At 37.8% G+C, this 16,431-nt stretch overlaps 1 protein-coding gene across 2 annotated transcripts in view; it reads right to left on the bottom strand.

Annotated features, from left to right (window-relative positions):
• Positions 1–3,949, bottom strand: part of ppargc1b (peroxisome proliferator-activated receptor gamma, coactivator 1 beta) — a 53,781-nt gene extending 49,832 nt beyond the window's left edge. For both annotated transcript variants that reach the window (XR_012335251.1, XM_065266645.2), the window contains exon 1: positions 3,775–3,949. Coding sequence is in view for 1 of the 2 variants with exons in the window: in XM_065266645.2 (XP_065122717.1) it covers positions 3,775–3,855 (81 nt within the window). In the remaining variant the exon portion in view is untranslated. The remainder of the gene's footprint in view (positions 1–3,774) is intronic.
• Positions 3,950–16,431: the final 12,482 nt, after the last annotated feature.

Genomic DNA, 16,431 nt, shown 5'->3' with positions numbered 1-16,431 from the left:
AGACCAGCTGTAAACATACACGTACATTTCATAATTTCCTGTTATTTTGCGGGTTTTTTTTCAAATATTAAAGCGCTTAAGCATTTACTTGCATTCTTGGAGAAAAAACAAGTCAGTGGCAAGTCAGTTCCTGAATAACACGACACAAAAAAGTCAAATTCACTTCTCAGAGGTACAGAACTGTTCCTGAAACGGATGTTCTCCCCAAACTGAAATTAAACACAGTGTTTCGAGTTTTTCTCGTCTGTGTCATGTTGATATCAAGAAGCAACGTGCACATGACGACGAGAGAGGTGACTGTTGCACAATCGAGTTACCCCTCCCACTTCTGAATGTTTTACAGAGACTTCTTATCCCGTCCGAATTGACCATCAATATTACAGACGCCCTGTGGTAAAATTACAACCGTAAAACTAATCCCGTCCGAATAGGGCCATAGTCTGCTCATTTTATGTCTGACAACAGAACTGATAATATGTAAATAATAGCAATCAGTTGTGTTAAAATGCAATATAACGTGACAAATCAAAGAGTAGAAGTGAAACATATTTCTGGTGCCAACACTCGATCAAACGCAAACACGTGATGACGTCACATATATGCTAATTAGCGTGTGACGTCATCACCGCCACAAGTCTCTCAAAATCCTGTGGGAAACACTGGAACACGAATACTAATGTAAAAATCACAGGTCACACTAAAGTAAATATATATCTTTAGACCGAGTTTAATGTTACAGCAGATGTATGACTGCTGTCTGTTACAGAAATGCAGGATTTTCCATACATCTGACCTTTGGTCCCATTACCTCGAGTCAATGAAAGTTTTTTTAAACGTGCGATTCCAGCTGCGCTCTTAGCCGATGATAGATTAGCATATGTAACTGATATCGATGCCCATCTTTCTACAGTCTATCCCTTTCATGTCGAAATTGACATTGATCTGTTACAAAGCATTCCCAGACTTCCTCACATCCCCAAAGAGAGATAGAGGAGCCGGCTGATCGACCTCCGAGGTTTCAGAAGAGGAAACAGCCCTGGTAATAAATACATGTGTGTCCTAAGCATAAAAAGAATAAGCACTATCATACTATAAAGTAATTGGAGAGAAAAGAGCGATGTATAAACTGACAATCTAGAAACTGTAGCCCATTTATTGAGCCACATTTATGCCCAACGCTCTCCTCAGAAAAACGAATTAAATTATATTCCGGTGATGTTTTACGGCATCTCATATCACTTTCGCTCTCAGTGGATTTCAAATGAATAGACTAAAAAAATGTGCAATTTCTTCATATCTGATATGAAGTGTATTCGAACCGGGCAAATTCTTACCAAAACATCTAAAACATCATCTCTTGCCTGACACTGATTCGATTTTATGCTTCAACTTTACAGCGATAAAGCAAATGATAGATAAAATGCTTCAGTAAACAAGCAGACACAGAGTCAATTGTTTGAACTCTCTGTTAGGAGTAAAGACCATGCCAACCCTATGTATTTCAAATCAGCATAAAATTATGAGGGGAGGTACAGCTAAAAGACATTGAGCCGAGGGAGGAAGACTCATTTCATGGTGTAAATACATAAGCCGGCTCTGTCAACGTAGGTGACTCAGCCCATATCACAGAAACCGAACACATAGCACTGCAGTGCCTATCATGACAAACGCAGAAAACTGGTACGATATCACATAGTTTGAAAGCTCACATGAAGTTTTATTCAGTGAATATGTTAATAGAATGTTAAGGGGGCTTATTGTGTAATCCTGGATAATTAAAAAAGTGTTGCATAATTTTTAAACATGAAGTACAATTTTGGTTTATAATTCCTGAAATAGTTTCTGTGTATTTTAAGTAAATACTATGGGGGGCATAGTTTTTATTGGGACATCTACATAGCACAGATTACAACATAAAATTACTGCAGATTTCTGCATGCTTTTTGGTTTAATTTGTAGAAAACCATAGTAACCACAATTATGATTTCACTACAGGAATCAGTTTAACCATTAAAGTAGTACTAGTTTAATCTGGTAATACAAATGGTGATCAATATGAAAAAAAACTGATACAATTTGACTATAATAAAATCATGGTTAATTACCTAAGGTATAGAGTGAATCAGAAATTTTTTTTTATACTAAATAAGTCTATTTTTATATTTCTCGGATTTAATCCCTTTTATAAACAGACTACTTTTGACATCCATAAATCATAAAGTGTAAAGTAAATGATTAATCGTGATCTGAACTGTTTCACTTTGCGCAGCAGCTCTAGTCAGTCAGTCAGTCAGTCACATGCACGCTCACAGGAGGGAGTTGGCCTGTTTAACATTAAACAGCGCTGCGCAGAACGGTCACGGTATGACATCAAAATACCGCGAGAGCGATTCGAACGCATACGAAAAAGTCGCGAGATCACAGTACTTTGTTGCGCCGCATAAAGTCGAACACGCCTCCTGCTCGTTTTACTACGTCTAACGGCGGCGAGCACATGACTGCAGTAACTGTGTGTCCTGTAACTCCAGTCACGAGGATGGAGTACTATTACACTGGGCAGACAACGCGCAATCATTCCGACAACCCGAGCACATTTACAACACTTACAATGGTCCTGCTGACCCAAAGACATCGGACAACCAACACCGAGCGTTTAAAACATCATTTAAATGTGTTAAGCTTTCCAACAATGAATGACTTTATGTATTTAACCTAACGTATGAGCGCGCGCAATACTGTACAGTAACAGGCACATGTAGTAATTATCTTGATCCGGCATACTTTAACAATGCATGCCACAATTTAGAACACATTTGTGCTCGTATTCTTCATCCCATCCATGTCTTATCATCTCTTAACAAGTGTATTAATACAACATCCTGAAGGTATCTGTATGTTTTTAAACAAAGCGGCGTAATCTATCTCCCATAACTTAACTCAAGTTTATCAGTAATGTATTGTAAATATTTCACTCTGCAGTGCGACGAGAGCCTGTTAGACATAAGCACGGAAGTGGAAAATTCAAATGGCATACTGTATAATAAGTGCACATGATATTGGCGGGTTCGTTTGACTTGTATAATGCATCAACTATTCTTGTTTTGCAACGCTTATGAAACGCATTTCGTAAGTTGCGATCTCTAACTTATACACAAAACTTACCATACAGCTTCATCAGCAATAGTTGCTCAACTTCGTACCGTGTAGTATTGTAACTTATTGGTTTTACAACCAGTACGAATACCGAATAATGTTTCATTTAATATGATGCACATAATACAACGAGCAGGGAAATAAACACCTAACAAGCACAATTATGCTAATACTACTTTTCAGCTCCCAAAATAATAAATGCACAAATTAGTGGGATTTGGTTCTGATCTTACAACTATAAAATCAAAGTCGTCAAGTTCACAAGAGCTCCCACGTGTCACGCGCACACCGGGAAATTCGTGTGATTTTTTTTGTTTAGTAACGAACGCATTTAAAGTCTTTAAAACGTGTGTTAGCTATTAACTACCATGTAATACACGCATTCACAGCAGACCAGAATAGAGGAATTATTCATCTATGAAACACTTTAACTCGTATGCATTATTTCCTGCAAACTCCACGTGAAGCGCAGACGTCAGGGAGTCAAGACGCCGGCTAAGACCCTCTGACAGCATCGATGAAATGATGAAAATACATAGTGCCACAGACACTAACATGCAAAAACCAACACAAGGTGACATAGCCAAGATTGTGCACTAACTGAAACCGAGCATGACTTACCTGGCTCCCGGAGTTTTCAGTCAAGTAATTGAAGACGAATGAAGAGAACTCCTCATCTAACAGTGAAGCGCAGTCCGCCATCTTCTAGAGAATGAGATGTGGAGAACCAGAGAGCGCTGCTATACTGATCACACCGCATGCAGTGAGCATGTCTTACCGACCGAGGGCAGTGTGTAAAGAGATCCCTCAATACTTCTCCATCACTGTTGGATTAAATAATATATAGCCGAAAGTTTCATTATTTGTTGATGTAGAAAGATCAAGTGGAATGAAAATTAAAGACAGGCGTTAGAGCTACAGAAGTAATATGCATGCATGTAGGCTATCTAAGTCTAAGACCTGACAGTCCATCTATTAATTATAGTAGCCTAACCATAGCTTTTACTTTTATCTTAACCACAAATTTGCCTCATTACAGCAACCACAGTTTAAACATGATATTAATAATAATAGTAACATGCTTACTACACTATTATAAATAATTAAATCATGATTATTTTCCTAAGCGATTACGCAATTAACAGGGTTGTGAGGTCTGTTCCTTATATGGTTAAATATGGAATACCCCATTTATGCAATATACACATCTAAATACTATTGAATGTCTTAACACCGGAGCTGCCCACCTAAAGCACTTTTTTATCATGGTTATAACAACCAACCATTGGGTTATAAATAAACCGATGCTGGGTTTAGTCAAAATGCTGGGTTATTTCAACCCATGGTTGTGTAACAAAGGTTGGTGCTGTTCAATACTTACCCAACCATGTGTTTAATCATAATATTTTTAGAGTGTATGCATGCATGTTTTTAATATTTTAACCCTTATGTATTCATGTTTTCATACACACAACACACACACAATAATATGTTGTTATACTCAATATAACTCAATGTACAAACCAGAAATTAAGCTTTGTTTTTGCACAGGCCTACTAAAGGGTTAATGGTGCCACACCTTGATCAGCTGTAAAAATGACAAATTGTACCTCTTTGCAAAAGGAAAAACCACCAACAATCAAGAATGCATGATTGTCATGGCTTTGCAATCAAAAAATGTTGTTATAATGTAAGTCAAAAACAGCCACGAACAGTAGGGAGAAAAAATCCCAAATCAGTGATATCATTTATGAACGTGGCAATTAATGAGGTTAAAACCTGGAATTTTAGTACACATTTGGTAGTTTTAATCAATACTGAGGTTGATAAACAGATTTATGCAAAATAAATAAATTCATTCATTCATTACTTGAATGTTTCATTTAGTGGATGTTTTCATCCCGAACAAAACACAAAAGGGTTGTGAATTAGATAAGAATTACAATAAAGACTAAGGATGTGTTAAAGTTTTTATTTAGCAATCTCATGCTAGCCTGGTTTCCCTTAACGATTTTCGCAAAACGTAAGCATAATTTTTTTTATGTCAATAAAACTATTGCGAAATTATGGCTTTTTAATTTTTTTATTAACGTATGTTACATGACTAAAACGTATAAAAAAAAAAGTCATTGCAACTTAGGGTTAGATTAGCTTAGGGTGTGTTCAGCATCATACTGCATAGCAAGAACCGACAATATCAAAATACAGCGAGAGCGATTTACTCGAAAAGCGAGTTCTAGCGTTAGTGAGGGTTCTTGCGACGCCACATGAAGTTGAACACACCAAATATACCGTGTCATATTAAAAAAATTATCATGTTACTTTTACGCACACCAGTGACCAGTAAATGTAAAAAAAAAAATGCAAAAACATCACAGTTTTGCGATATATTCCTTTTTCAAAATGCCTGAAAAACCACCTCACCTGAGCGTAAAAACTTTTTTTGCGATATAGTGGAGTTTCTGACAAATTGACGTGCATCGGTAATGGAAATCCTTCTAGTGTCAACGTCTTAGCTAATTGTTATACTAAAAGCTGACTTTTTTATGATAAGGAAAGTTGTCCTATCTTTAAACCCTAGCACTAAAACAAATAAAGTTTGATGTATGAGTAACGCATTAAAATCTATGTAAACAATAACAGTAATTACCCTGCAATCAGTACCCTCATTGATTCTCCGCTTGACGCTTAGAGCTTTCAGCCACGCATTAGGAATTTTGACAGGTTCCCATAACCTCCACACTTTATGACTCCAGATACTTAATTCTAGTCATCCTATTTAGTATCACATTCACATCTCCCACCTAAGGTTCAACAAATCTTTCTCAAGAGCAAAGAAAAGAAATTGCACATTGTGTATCTTACAGATATTAGGAACCAATATGTATGCAACCAATGTAAACAACAGTTCCCTTATAGGACTAATACTGTACAACTCCTCAGTCAAATCAGAAATGACCCCGTGGCTCCATCAGTCTATTGAACTGTGTGCCGACCAGCCAGCTATCGACCAAACACATGCTGTTTGAATGTTTGAGGTCATAGCGAAACTTTGCCTCTTTTATGTTGAAAACAACAAACATTGCCAGTGTGAAAACCAAAGAGCACAAATATCCAATGTGGTCCCTCATTGAAACTAAACATCCTGGGATGATATCTGCCTCTTTATGTAAACACGCCTGGTACGTGATCTACCTGTACGATTCGGTTATCATGACGCAAACAAACATTGATTATGCTAATTTGCAAAGGGTTACAAACCTTTAAGAAAGGCCAGTTTAAAGAGGGTCTTTCCTGGGCTGTTAACTATAAGTTCTCACCTTCCACAATAGTGTGAAAGGTCACTGTTGTTGTAACTTGACAGCCCTGAGGGTATGGTAGGTGTCTCTGACAGCTGTCGTCGTGAAGTTTGTTTTCTGTTCGAGTTATCAGTCAAAAGAAGACTCCGTTTCATCAGTCATAAATAAATTGATTATGTCCTGAAATATGGAGGTCAACAGCATTGTGCCTTCAGCCCCAATTGTCCAAGGACAATAATCAATAAAATTCTCACATTTACTGGCAACGAAGCTCTTGTGCTTTCTTTCACTTTGATCAATGGGACGGCATGTTGCTGTTTTCCATTCATTTAGTCCAACCATGCATACTTCAGACATCTCGCATTGTTTTTCGATTGGAAGACGAGGCCGCACTTAGCGCACCGAGACAAGAAGTAAATCAAAGAGTACACTTAGATAGTTTTGAAATCTGTCAAAAACTGATTTACAACATCAGCCCTGAGACCTGCTACAAGTTTGCCATGCAGGAACATTGGGTGCCGTTTCAGTATTGAATTGCAAGGGTTCCTACATTGTGAACTGATTTGTTGTGCTATACAAATACGACTGATGTAACAGTAGACTAAATGCTTCAGAAAAGCAAACATTCATTATGAAATACTGAAATAGCATTGCATTATCAGCGCAAAAGGTCATGGCTCGAACCCAAGGAACACACATACTGAATAAAATATATAGCTTGTAAGTCACTTTGGATAAGTGTCTGCTAATGTAAAATGTAAATGCATCAGAGAGATGACTAAATTTAGCCTTTTAGTCTCAATTGATCTCTTAAAAGGAGACAGAAATAAAGCATGCAATGTGTCGAAAGCATCAAACCCTCTTAAGTCCTATACTAGATTGAGCTATTGTAGCATGTGCACATTTGTGTTCCTCTACACAAGTGGCACAGTTCACTGCTGTCACACTTTATGTGTTGAGAATGTTCATCAGCTGGTCAGTCGTATCACAGCAGACGTCCTGATGAATGATGCGGTGACTTCAAGCACCATCGCAGAAGTGCCGTAGAGCACAAACAATGCAGTGTTTATTCAGTCTTGTCAATAGAATCATTTACTCTGTAAATCTGTTTAGTGTCTGCGACACTTCTTTCTATCATTCATTCATTAGTGTGTTTGTATTCCACATGTGTTCGAAGATAAATGCTGGTTGACCAAAATGCTTTAGGGTCGGATTCTTACTCATTTGAAAGACTATTCATTGTGTACAATGAAAGGATGGGTCAGTAAAGTTTATGCAACTTTAATTATTTAATGGCCTTAAATTTCAAGCCGAATAATTTTATTAATGTCCAATAATGTTTTATTTATTATTAATATACTTGTTTAACTCATAGTCCTTGTATAGTTTACATTTATGCATTTGGCAGATGCTTTAATTGAAAGTGACTTGTGTGTTCCCTGGGTTCGAACCTGCACATTTTTGCACTTCTAATGCAATGCTCTACCACAAACTACTAAAAAACAAAAAATATACATATTATAGATAAGTAGATATAATATTATAGATATACTGTATAGGGATGCTTAACGATTAATCGATTAAACGATTATATGTGTGTAAACTGTGTATCATAAATATGTATATATAAATATGCACACATGCATGTATAATTTTAAGAGAAAAAATATTTATATATTAAGTATTTATATTAAGTATTATTAAGTATTTATATTTATATATAATATAAATTATACATAAATATACAAATGTATATATACATGTAAAAATTTCTAAAATATATACATGCATGTGTGTAGATTTATTTATACAAAGTTATTATACACAGTTCACACACATATATGATGTAAACAAAAACTTTTATTCTGCTATAGATTAATCGCGATTAATCGTTAAGCATCCCTAATACTGTATGTAGTAGAGCTATGTTTTTAGATTTTTTATTATTGAAAAATGAGTCACACTTACAGTATTAAACATTTAAGCACTTAGGAATATTATTTAAAGTACCAATGAAATTGAAATTAAAAACTTTTTTGGGGGGGAATATTGTGGTATTTTATTTTTTACAAATTATTTATTAGTTAGCTTTATTATTATTTTTAAATAATCAAGTGCCCTCATAATCTAAAAACGCAAATCTCCTTCCCTATTCAAAATGATCAATCTTTACTTTCGGTCACGGGGGATGGCGGGTGGGCAGGTCCCGAAAAAGATTGCAGTGATTAGCAAATAGCAACATGACCCAATTTTCAATGAATTAACTGTCAATGGATGAATTCAAAGTCCCGCCTTTCACATAACGTTTCACTTGGACATATAGTACTGTGCAAAAGTTTTAGGCCACTATCACCAGCTTTGTTGTTTTAGCAAAGTTTTAATGTCCATCCATATTTATTTTTCACTCTTTTTAATAAGATATAAACAGAAAATACAGGAAATATGTACACAAATTTAAATAATAAAAAAAACATTATCAGAACTAAATGTCTTCTTCAGGCATCAGTCAGTATTTAGTGTGACCTCTCTTGGCACGAAACACATCTTGAGCTTATTTGAGGAGACTGAAGTCTTAAAGTCATTCGATTAGAATTAAACTAGGATTTAATTTCATTTAGGTTTAAGAGATCCTGCAGCTGCCTGCTATTGCTCAAGTGGAAGGGGAGTTTACCCTAAATACTTGACACTTCAGCTTATACTTTTATACAGTTTTTAATACTACATACACATTTCCTGTATTTTCTGGTTGTATTCTAATAAAAAGATTGAGAAATAATTATATATGTTCACTATACAATTGCAAAAACAAAAAATCTAATGGTACCATGGTGGCCTAAGACTTTTGCAAAGTCTGTACGTCACAACGGGGGAAAACAAGACGATTGCTAGTTTCGTTTCATTGTGACTTTAACAGCATGTACTTATTATACAGTAGGTTTAGGGTTGGAGTTTGGTTTAGGGTTAGTTACATGTAATTATGCACAGTTTATTATTACTAATTTCTTTATCCAGTGTTCTCTAGCTTGCTACTACTAGGAAATGTTTACTCAAACATTAAGCATTGGTACTATTATTATATCAATTCTCCAGAAAAGCAAGCTGATCCAGCTTCAAAACTATTGGGCCATTTAACTAGAAAAATATGTGACTTCATTCTGTCATGAAGGGTAAAGTCTAACTTGCACTAATGTACCACTGTGTTATGCAGCAGCCACAAGCAATGTGAACTACGAGACACGGTTCAAACAAAGCCGAGCCGTGATTGGAGGATGTACCCGGGTCACTACAGATATGCAAAGCATGCAAAGCAGAGCATGGTGTGATTGGCTGGAGCTCCTCCTGTCTCTTTGCGTAGTAGCAGGAGTGAGTGGAGTAATCCAGGCTGTGTCAGAGATCCGCTTTCCAGAGCAAACACGTGCCTGTCTGTCACATGACTCCCTTTTCCATTGGCGGCACCTGACAGTAAAGAGAGAGCACACTTGCCATGATGGTTAGATAAAAAGACAAGGATGATTACACAGGTGAAAGTTGAAAGGACAAAAATGTCCAGTGTCACAAAAACCCTCAAGAACAAAGGTGACTTTAAAAAAAATATCCAACTTTAAAAATACATATGAGGAACGGTCTTACTACCTATATTTAGCAGTTTGTATATACAGTACATATGTAGATAAAAATAGTAGAGACTAAGCAGTCTTTTTTGTGTGGTCCATCTATCAAGAAGCTTTACAGAAGATTAGCATCAAATACTATATTATCTTTATTTGATTTATGTGAAGCTTGCTTTAGAAATGCATCTGAAATATTGACTTAAAAGATGCCACATCTTGTTGTATTGATTTTGGTTCGCTTAGGATTGTAATACTGTTTGTGACCCTGTCTGTGAAATCCAGGCTAAAGTCTCATAATCTAATGATGAGATGAGGAGCATCAAAGTTAGATTTCACTCATTGATTTCACATTGATTTGAATTTGTAAACAGATAAAATCAAGTTCTCATCAAGAAACTCAAATGCTTTCATGTTTGGACGACTTTAATCTTTGACCTGAACTATCTGGAATTCCTGATTATCCCAATCCATATGAAAACAAAGGGCTGGTTTGGACAAAGGATAGTCGTCTCTTCTGTCTGGCATTAGTGGGTGGATGACCTGCGGTGCCGTGTGCAGTGGTTTGTGAGTGTCTGATCCTGAGTCCTCACAGCATGTGTGTACACTGCCGCATGTGTGGCATTCCATCACAAAACCTACACAAAATCATCAAAGACACACCCATCTCTCACAGCCAAACAACTCAACTATGCATAGTCATCCTCTGTTTGCTATTCTAATTAGTTTGTGAAATAAGGTGTGTGACAAATGCCACCTCTTTATTTAACCTACTGTAAATTATGCATTACCAAACTTGTAGGGACCGGTTTTTCTCCATTGACTGCATGCTCTGTTTACACTGTTTTTGTGGTTCACGAAAAAGGTGGCAGTTGGTGCATGTGATATTTTGTAATCTGACTTAATTAAACGTGTCTTGTATAAATACGGGCAGGAATGGCTTGCCGTCATTTTAACGCAGCGCTCAATGTTTTGTAATGACACTGAGATGTTGATCTCTGGAAGCCCTTTTGAAAGTTGTTGACATGTGACTGTCACAGTGTTGGACAGCTGCAGGGTACAGAAAGTGGCAGGAGATGCCCATCATGGTCTATCAGGATCTGGCAGACTCACTCTCCCAACAGGCCAAAAAACGGACCAGATAAGATAGTTAGACGTTATCCAGTAAGCCTTCCTTTGGGTGTCTTGTCCACCATAACATTTTATTATTAATGAGCATGTTATGTTCCAGGCAAGGCCTACTTTACCAAGGATATACATTACTGGAACATGATTCCTCTCCATGCTTTTTCCACAACAACTTAAGGCGCCAAGCCCCCTAACACCTGGCATTATGTGTTTGGTGATGGCACACCAAAAAACGTACATACAAAAGTTGACACTGGGGCGGTACCTTTTCAAAAACTACACGTTTGTACCTAAAAAGTAAATACTGGTACCTGTAAGGTACACGCTGGTAGTTTAAAAGTACATACTGGTACCTCAAAGGTACATATCTGTACCTGAATAGCACATATTTTAAAAAGGTTTTGTCCTTTTTAAAAGGTATTGTCCCAGTGACAAAAAGGTACAACTTTTCTACCTTTTTTCTGAGAGTACAAAATAAATGCAATGTGATTGGATCACTAAAACACATGGGCTCTCAGAAAATAAAGCTGTCACTGGGGTTGTAACCTTTGAAAAATAGACCTTTGTACCTAAAAAAGTCGTGCTGGCGCGTCACACAACTGGTGCAAGATAAGAAGTTGTGGTTTAAAAGTGCATATTTTTATTTTGCCGAAAATGACAATCGTTTTGCTAGATGAGACAGTTATGCTTTGTTTGGAATTGTTTAGAGGTGCATTGAAACTGCAATTTTAAACTGCATTGAAACTGTAAACTGTTGACGTCCAATAAAGGCTATTAAATTGAGAAAAATCCTGGAATGTTTTCCTCAAAAAACTCAATTTCTTCTTGACTGAACAAAGAATGACATCCACATTTTGGATGACATGTGGTGAGTAAATTATCATATATATTTTTACTAAAGTTGAATATTCCTTTAAGATTACATTTCACGATAAACAACTTATTTCGGGTTCGCTTCAGCTACTAAACATGTGTACCTGTACAGGTTAACAAGTTCCCTTATATGACACTTAACCAACCTAGAAGTCCTTGCGAAAAGCAATCAGACGAATCAGACAATGGATGGAAGGAGTTCATACTAATGGGCAACTTATCTTCCTATTACCGTGGTGACGCTCAAGTCTGTCCTAATATATGACTCTGGCCCTGTCCCAAATGGCACACTCCGGACTTGTGGACCTCCTCAGAGTCCACACTTTGATGACATTATGTAGTGCAGACCTTAGGGACCCTTGACGCGAGTCTAAGAGGGCACACCGGAGTTGTATTTTGGGACAGACTCGAGCGTCACACTAGAAATAGGAACATATGTTGCCCATCAGTGTGAACTTTATCACAAGGACTTCTGGGTTGATAAAGTGTGTGAAGCCTGCAGTGCGGGCTCCACTGAAGACCGCATCAAGGGTGCAAAGGGGACGCTGATGAGCGTAAAAACGTAAAAATTACAGATGGGAAACTCTATGGACTCTTAGACTAAGCGAGCACGAACAGTTTAAGGCCACAAGACCAAAAGTCCACATGAAGTGCGCCAGGACAGGGCCTTTGGGGTGCCCTCATGGACTCGCGTCAAGGGTCCCTAAGGTCTGCACTACATGATGTCATCAAAGTGTGGACTTTGAAGAATTCCACAAGTCCGGAGTGTGCCATTTGGGACAGGGCCATTGAACACTGCATTGTCCCCTATTCATAGTAATAGCAGTGCCCAATCTTGGTATTTCCAATATCTTTGATGCATATTAGTACCTAAAGGTACCAAATGTATACACATTGTGAGTGCTTGATATTTTTACTCTGCAATGTGAAAATGCAGGTTTATAACTTTATTTATCTTAATTTTTCACATCTAAACCACATTAAAATCTTTTCCTGAGGGAATGCTTCGACAGCAGGGAAACACTACAGACCAAATACTTCAATGATGTATGAAGTATGAAATATCCATCAATGCTTTTGCAGTTCGGTAAATGATGAAAAATGTTTGATAAATGTCACCTCAAATATTAAAGTGCCGTTTTCCACTTTGCACATGACTGCATGCGAGTGCAATGGGATTGATTCAATCATACTGCAGATGTATTACATGCAAGATGTAATGCAATGCAGCTAAAAATGTACAGATTTGGACATGCAATGCATGTTAGTGCCTACAGTACATCAATACAAGAGGTTTTTTTTACCTGGTTAAAGGAGGCTTACCGAATATATAAGAGTGAATATTTGAGTCTTTTAGCTTATTTAGAAAGGAATAAAGAAATACTTTTTTTAGTAGTGAAGATTTTTGCACTTAGAGGGTTTTGCAGCGAAAGACTGTCAAATTTGTTAACCAATAAAATGACTAAAGTGACATTTGTGACAATAAAAATGCTAATTTACAAGAAAGCATGTCAGACACACTTGCTTCAGCTCATCATATGTTTCCTGAGAATCAAATCTTGCTCCTGAATGTAAGGAACCATGGCACCACTATAACTGGTGTAGTTCAGTGTTTTGACCCTCCTCCAGAAAATCTTTTCAAAAACTGTCTGCACTTAACCTTATACGTTGATTTTGAAATAGTCACATCAGACAGGGTTGATTCGAGTCTCAGCTGGGTCTCTGTTTTCTGGAGGATCTTGTGTTTTCAGGGCATGGGAGAGGTTGAGCTATAGTCTGTGTGCTGATAGCCCACCTGCTGAAAGCTTGAGTGCACAGCCAGATGCCGGCCAGCCAAAGTAGGCCAGAGCAACCTAGTGTTCCTCCAGTTTTGCTCTATACGGCCCAGCGGTTCTTTACTGTGCCTCCCAAGAGATGTGCTGATTTATGGCCACGAGCACCAAGAGGGACAAATGGCTCTAATCCAAACAGCACAAGCTTAGTAATACATTGAGAAATATTGGAAAAATGCTTAACAATATTGGAGTCATAAAAATGTATCCCATTCAGACCTTGACCTGCAACGTTCTTGGATATACATGCAAGCACACTGAGTATCCCTATGATGATGGTGATGGTTTTTATCCTAAGTAACTTTCTGCATTGTTATATTTTTAATAAAACATTAAGTATGTTTATTTCGCAACTTGAATTATGGTGAGGGCTAAGATGTCCTTAACATGCAGTGGTACCGACCTGAAACCTGAAACGCACATTATAAAGACACAGAGTCATCATAATGTAGGTCATACAATACATACACAGCAAGAAATGACAGGCCATACAGAAGCACGTGTGCTGTAAGCTCCATAAACCACTGGGACACGAAAATGTGCTTTTTGAAGGACGTTGAGTTCAATAGACCTTAGGACGAGAAAAAGATGTAGAGTTTTTCACGTTTGTGCAATTTCGGAAGCTCAGGGGCATATCTGGAGATATCATGGCCATATTGTGACATTTACATCATGGAGAATATTCTGCAACACAAAACACCATAGAAGGCAAAACAGTTTCCGAATGTGACATTCTCAGCAATCTTGCCTGACTCACGGCTTAGCAGTACAATCCCCTCACCACCAGACCCGCTCTTTCAAACACATTTAGCACAAATGGAGTATGTAAATGAATTCAACACAATAGCCAATGATTACCTCAATGCTTGGCTGCTTTAAACCAGTCCTTACAGCATGACTTTAGATTGACAGAGGGAAATGACCCCAAGCCTTTTCCGATCTCGTCTGCCTTGCCACACCACAGCCAAGTGACGCACGACCCAATAACCTTACCGTCTTATCACAGAGTCGCACTCCCTCAGTGCCGGACCCACAGGTAATTGAATCAGGCACAAAGCTATTTGTCTGACTGTAAATTGTATTTAAAAAAGCAGACAGTCAGGTGGTGACCGGGTGCTGCGTAAGAAACATGCTCTTGGATGTACAGTGGTGAGAAAAAGTGTTGGCCCCTTCCTGATTTATTTTTTGCATGTTTGTCATAAGTAAACACAACATGCAGTTTTTAAATGAAGGTTTTTATTCCGAAGGGAAAACAAATTCCAAACACACATGACCCTGTGTAAAAAAAGTGCTTGCTCCCTAAACCTACAGTAATAACTGGTTGGGACACCCTTAGCAGCAACAACTGGAATCAAGTGTTTGCAATAACTTGCAATGAGTCTGTTACAGCGTGTGGAGAAATGTTGGCCTACTCTTCTTTGCAGAATTGTTGTAATTCAGCCACATTGGAAGGTTTTCCAGCATAACCCGCCATTTTAAGGTCATGCCACAACATCTCAACAGGATTGAGGTCAGGACTTTGACAAGGCCACTCCAAAGTCTTCATTTTGTGTTTCTTCAGCCATTCAGAGGTGGACTTGTTGGTGTGTTTTGGATCATTGTCCTGCTGCAGAACCCAAGTTCGTATCAGCTTGAGGTCATGAACAGATGGCTGGACATTGTCCTTCAGGATTTTTTGGTAGACTTCATGAGACCAGCAGAATTCATGGTTTCATTTAGCACAGCAGGTCTTCTAGGTCCTGAAGAAGCAAAACAGCCCAGACCATCACACTACCACCACCATATTTTACCGTTGGTATGATGTTCTTTTTCTAAAAATGCTGTGTTATTTTTACGCCAGAAGTAATGGGACACACACCTTCCAAAAAGTTCAACTTTTGTCTTGTCAATATTTTCCCCAAAGTCTTGGGGATCATCAAGATGTTTTTCTGGCAAAACTGAGACAAGCCTGGATGTTATTTTTACTCAGCAGCAATTTTCGTCTTGGAACTTTGACACACGGGCCATTTTTTGTCCAGTCTCTTTCTTCTGGTGCAGTCATGAACAATGACCTTTACTGAGGCAAGTGAGGCCTGCAGATCTTTGGATGTTGTTTTGGGGTCTTTTGTGACCTCTTGGATAAGTCGTTGCTGCACTCTCTGCGTAATTTTTGTCTGCCAGCCACTTCTGGGAAGGTTCACCATTGTTAACCATTTGTGGATAATGGCTCTCATAGTGGTTCGCTTGAGTCCCTAAACTTTAGAAATGGCTTTATAACCTTTTCCAGACAGATAGATCTCAGTTGCTTTCTTTCTCATTTGTTCCTGAATTTCTTTGGATCTTAAAATGATGTGTAGCTTTTGAGGATATTTTGGTCTACTTTATTTAACCAGGCAGCTCCTTAAGTGATTTATTTATTGCGAACAGGTGTGGCAGTAATCAGGCGTGGATGTGGCTAGAGAAACTGAACTGAGGTGCGCTTTTTCAGTACAGGGCCATGTGTATTTGGATTTCATTTTTTCTTTTTAAATAAATACATTGCACTGTTGGTTAGTCATA

This window comes from Paramisgurnus dabryanus, chromosome 16, assembly GCF_030506205.2.
Source record: "Paramisgurnus dabryanus chromosome 16, PD_genome_1.1, whole genome shotgun sequence".
Taxonomy (NCBI): Eukaryota; Metazoa; Chordata; class Actinopteri; order Cypriniformes; family Cobitidae; genus Paramisgurnus; species Paramisgurnus dabryanus.
This window is presented reverse-complemented; position numbering and strand designations above follow the sequence as displayed.